Source organism: Alosa pseudoharengus, unplaced genomic scaffold (genome assembly GCF_046254945.1).
Source record: "Alosa pseudoharengus isolate Yale_2024_CS ecotype anadromous, Long Island Sound unplaced genomic scaffold, YU_APseudo_1.1 YU_APseudo_1.1_scf_23, whole genome shotgun sequence".
Taxonomy (NCBI): Eukaryota; Metazoa; Chordata; class Actinopteri; order Clupeiformes; family Clupeidae; genus Alosa; species Alosa pseudoharengus.
In genome coordinates this window covers 28,225,961-28,230,960 of record NW_027468685.1, presented here as the reverse complement: position 1 = coordinate 28,230,960, position 5,000 = coordinate 28,225,961, and the positions used below count along the sequence as shown (strand labels likewise).

General features: G+C 45.8%; 1 protein-coding gene across 1 annotated transcript in view; it reads right to left on the bottom strand.

The window, feature by feature from the left end:
- ptprua (protein tyrosine phosphatase receptor type Ua) overlaps positions 1–5,000 on the bottom strand; it is a 200,781-nt gene that overhangs the window by 48,931 nt on the left and 146,850 nt on the right. The window contains exons 13-14 of the mRNA XM_076301037.1: positions 4,306–4,594; positions 525–561 (exon numbers count right to left, since the gene is read on the bottom strand). Of these exons, the coding sequence (XP_076157152.1) occupies positions 525–561; positions 4,306–4,594 (326 nt within the window). The remainder of the gene's footprint in view (positions 1–524; positions 562–4,305; positions 4,595–5,000) is intronic.

Here is a 5,000-nt window from a genome sequence, read left to right as displayed (position 1 = left end):
TATGCTCTCTGAAATACCCCCTACGGCTCCTAGTTGTTAAAGCTTCTCTCACAGTACAGAGAGAGATTACGCCATAGATGAGATGAATGGGGCACATGGCCTGAAAACCCGCATTACACTGCAGCCGCAGAGAAGAAAAGAGATAAAAAATAAACTACTGAAGCGAAAATCAAAAAGGAGACAGAAATCCCATAAGGCAGAAGAGAGTATAAGTATAAGTATATATACTCTTTTGATCCCGTGAGGCAAATTTGGTCTCTGCATTTATCCCAATCCGTGAATTAGTGAAACACACTCAGCACACAGTGAAGTGAAGCACACACTAATCCCGGCGCAGTGAGCTGCCTGCAACAACAGCGGCGCTCGGGGAGCAGTGAGGGGTTAGGTGCCTTGCTCAAGGGCACTTCAGCCGTGCCTACTGGTCGGGGTTCGAATCGGCAACTCTCCGGTTACAAGTCCGAAGCGCTAACCAGTAGGCCACGGTTGCCCCAAGTAAGAAGAGTAAGAAAAGTCTGCAGCGTTACCTTTGCGAGCAATCCGGACGCAGTTGATTCTTGTCTCCTGCAGAAAGAGAAGAAAGGAAAGGTCAAGGCTAATGTTAGCATTGATTTTGAAATGACTGTTTAACCGAAACAGCTGTTTACTAACCCAAAGAAATCCACAATGTTCAGTTCGGGCTTGTTGTATGTTTGGCTGCTATGAGACCTTATTTTTTGTCTGAGGATGGCACTCATATGAAAAACTTGTTTTGTAATATATATTATGCCTTTGATTGGACAGGATAGTAGAGAGGGTGACAGGAACGAGTGATGGGGTAGGACCAGGAAATGACCCGGGTCGGACTTGAAACCGGGTCCCCATGGAAACGTGGACCCATATATGGTATGGGCGCCATAAGCAGTTACTCCACAGCACCCCCCACTCATGTAAAGCTGAATTGGAGTAAGCTAATTGGTTAAAATGATGGAGCTAAATAAGGCTGGTATTGTTAATGGCATCTCACTGTTACGTTACACTGTTACATCTCTCTCTCTCTCTCACACACACACACACACACACACACACACACACAAGGAGTAAGCTAATTGGTTAAAAAGATGGGGCTAAATAAGATTGCTTATGACAAGTTGCTAATGACATCTCACTGTTACGTGCCATTTACTCAACCGTGGATTCTCACTAGGGTCCTGTGGTAATAATGCAAGTCATGGCCTCAAATGTGCACACACACACACACAAACAGGAAGTGTTTTGTTCCACTAACTCAATCGTGCATTTTCTTACTAGGGTCCTGTGGTGTCCTCAAATGTGCGCACACACACACACACACACACACACACACACACAGGAAGAGGGACATATCGTCAAATTAAGACTTACAGATGTGAGATCATGCTTTATGGGGCAATTATGCAAATGCATGTTCCCAGATTGGAGTCATGACCCTTCCCCTAAACTGCGGTTAAATTGCCTTTTTAATTGAAAATCTGTTTCAGCTTGATTCCACCTATGCCCCCCCGCCCCCCCCCCCCCCCCCCACACACACACACACCCACACACCATACCAGGCACCCAACCCCCTGAAGGTGTGTTATTCTCAGCTGGCTTCCCTCGTTACTCAAGTGCGAGCCAATATGTTACGTGTCATATTGTCCTTCCGCAAGGTTATCTCACTTAAGAGAAGTGAGGGACGAGGCTGGCATCTTTGCACAGTGTTTTATGGGCGTGCTGTCACACACTGGCGTAGACTGCTGGGATGCAAGGCCCAATGGGTCTGTCAGTGTTGCAACGTTTTTTTGAGTTTATTTATTTTTTCCAATGCAAGAATAAACCAGAAAAGGATGACTTTGAGAATAACTTGATAAGAAACTGGTGCTGTGTGTGTTTGTGTGTGTGTGTGTGTGTTCGTTTGTGTGTGCGTGTGTGTTTGTGTGGTAAGGTGAGTGAGAAATGTTTATTTATTTACTCTAAACTGATTGCACAGAGCATATGTCTTTGAAGCTCTAGTTTGCGACGAGCCAGTCAAAGTAATTACAGTTAAAAAATGGGAGAGATGCCGCACAGTGCTCAGTAAACCTACACCTAATTATCCAGAATAATTGTCAGAATAATACGGCGCTTTCAGTCACTTTGACTCGAGGACAGTCAGGCATTCAGGTCGAATCCGAGCGCGTCTGGAACAAATCGCGGAGCAGTCGAGTAAGAGAGCAAGCAGCGGTGCGATCAACAATAAAAACCTGAACACGTCTGAATAATCACTAGATGCTTGTACTTGTCATGAACTTGTCATGAACCAGCCTGAAGTGTTTCAGAATGCCTATGTGGCTAAGTGAATGATGCCTCGTAGGGGGACAACCTTGGGTATCAATAAAGTATCTATCTATCTATCTAACAACACCACAGCAGCGGCTGGTGCAATTAGATGAACCAAGCATGTCTGAGAAGGACATGGCAACTGGAAAGTTCTCTGTGGAGCCAATGTTAGGTAAGCACGCGAGGTGGTATGTATAACATTTTTGGAGGCAGTCAAAACAACTTTGCTGGCTGCATCTACTTCAATCTCTTTTGACTGCTCGGCTTGGCTTGGCTTGTTCAGGTTTGTGGAAGTCCAAAAGCACCAGTCATTTTGACTGACAGTCAAGTGCAGAGTCACTTTGTAGATATAGATGATAGACAGTTACACAGAGTGGTCTGACAACACACACACACACACACACACACACACACACACACACAACTAAGGCCATGTGGGGGCCTTGTCTGAGTAGTACAGTACAGTCAGCTTTGTTTTTCTTTTTTTATATCTCCCTTTTCTTTTTCCTACATGGACAAACATCAAAGACAAACCGAAGCCCGCGGCAATCCGAAGGAGTTTGTGTCTGAGTCTTCGATCATCAACAATGTGTGCTGACCACCTTTCCCCCTGCTTCCACCGACGCGTACCACCTGACAGGTTAACTCGACGGATTAAGGGAAGGCGGGAAGGCGAGGGATGTAGGTGCGCATTGCAACGTGTTCGCTTCCTCTTTACACGAGACACAAAACACAACGCCTCTTGGGGAGCGAGGAGGGGGAAACCCAGTGCGTCTAATCAGGAGCTAGCCGCTCAGATTATACAGAGTTAATGAGACGGTTATGGGTGCGCCTGGAAAGACGGAGAGACTGAGAGAGAGAGAGAGAGAGAGAGAGAAAGAGAGAGAGAGAGAAAGAGCTCGGGGAAAGAGAGAGATAATCCAGGAGGGTTTGGCGGGAGATGAAAGCGAGAGGCTTTTCTCCTATTGACAGCTTGGAGCAGAAAGCTGGCGAGGCTGCACCGTGAGACACCAGCTGGAAGTCATTCACCCCGAGCCATCCGCCGCCACCGCCGAACGCTGAAATATGTTTATGAAAAGTGTTTTTTTCTTCTTTTCTTTTCCTCCACTGCGTCACCATTCGCCACGCTCTATCCACTCCGAGCCCATCTTCGACTCTTTCTCCTTTTTCTCTCATTCTCTCTTTCTCAGTTCATCTCTTGAGGCCCTTTCAAAGAAACCTGGGCTAACCCCCAGCCATCACACACCAGCCCACGAGTCAAAACAGTTTGGATTCGGTCAGCTCACCGCATGTCTATTAAATAAATGCCTCTGCCTGGCAAGTGGCACTCATTTTGGAGACAACAATGGGTGGATTCTTAAAAGTAAACAAACAAACTTCAAACTTTCCGTCCTCCAAAAGTCATTTGGGGCACACTTATGTAACTCAGTGACATACTAAATTGTGTAACTATACAAATAAGCATACTATATGGAATATATTAAATAACAAAACATGACAGCCCATAAATGCAATGTAATAACAATGTAATTACAAGGGTTAGTGCAATGGCTATGCAAGCAAAGAGGATAAAGAGGCTGCTTCACACTGATAACAAATGTATTCCACAATGTGAACTGTCCTTGATGCACAGCACAAAAGTACAAACAACTTCCTGGTCTGTCTTAAATATTCCATAATATACTGCTAATATGTAACTGATAGTACTGATGATAACATAGTGATATGAATGGTAAGCTAACAATGTGTACAATGGCTATGCAATGTGTTAATAAGAAACACAGAGTACATAAAAAACGCTTAACTGTTGTCAATGTTTAAATGTAGACATGTATGTACAGTATGTCTCTACACCCTAAAAATAATATAGGTCCAAAGAAAAGAGTTGACCAGGTTTATATGTATATACAGTAGTAGTATATACTGTTATGGATAACTGTGTATGTGACAAATAATGATAATCTCTCCTGAATGAGAAATCCGGTACCTTACCCCTTTGAAGTTGCTGGCGGCCTGGAAGTAGATGAGGTAGTTCTTGGACGGATCCAGCGGAGAGTTCCAGTAGCCGTTGTACGTGTGGTTGTCGCCCACGGTGAACTCGGCGGCCTCGGGCAGGCTGTCGGGCGCCAGCTCGGCGGTGTAGTAGTGGGGCGCCCCCTTGGCCTGCGCCTCGCTGTGGGAGAGGGGCACGGGGAAGCAGTCCTGCTGGCCAGGCTGGGCAAGCGCTCGCCGCCGCACCTGCCGCGAGCCGTCCTCCTCCACCACCACCACGTGGTACGCACTGCACCAGGGGGACCACAGCATGGACACACAGGTCATTTACCAAAGGACTGCACCTTTCACATTTGCATCCATTCATTTAGCAGACACTTCTATCCAAAATGGCTTATATTTGTCAATTATATCATTGTCCCCGGAGCAACTCTGGGTTAAGTGCCTTGCTCAAGGCACAGAATCAAAGCTACAACTTTTCCAGGTACTGCATGCTAGCCCAGCCACTACACTAGCACCGCCCTGCCCCACACATGGGGGACAATAGCATGGACACTTGAATCATTTGCAAAAGCTTCAGGATAAGAGGGATCACATAGATGTTTGGATTGCTTAATTTAATGCAAAAAAGGTGCAGACACGACTCACGTTTCGATGTGGGAATACATGGACAGTAATGCACATTTAATTAGTTC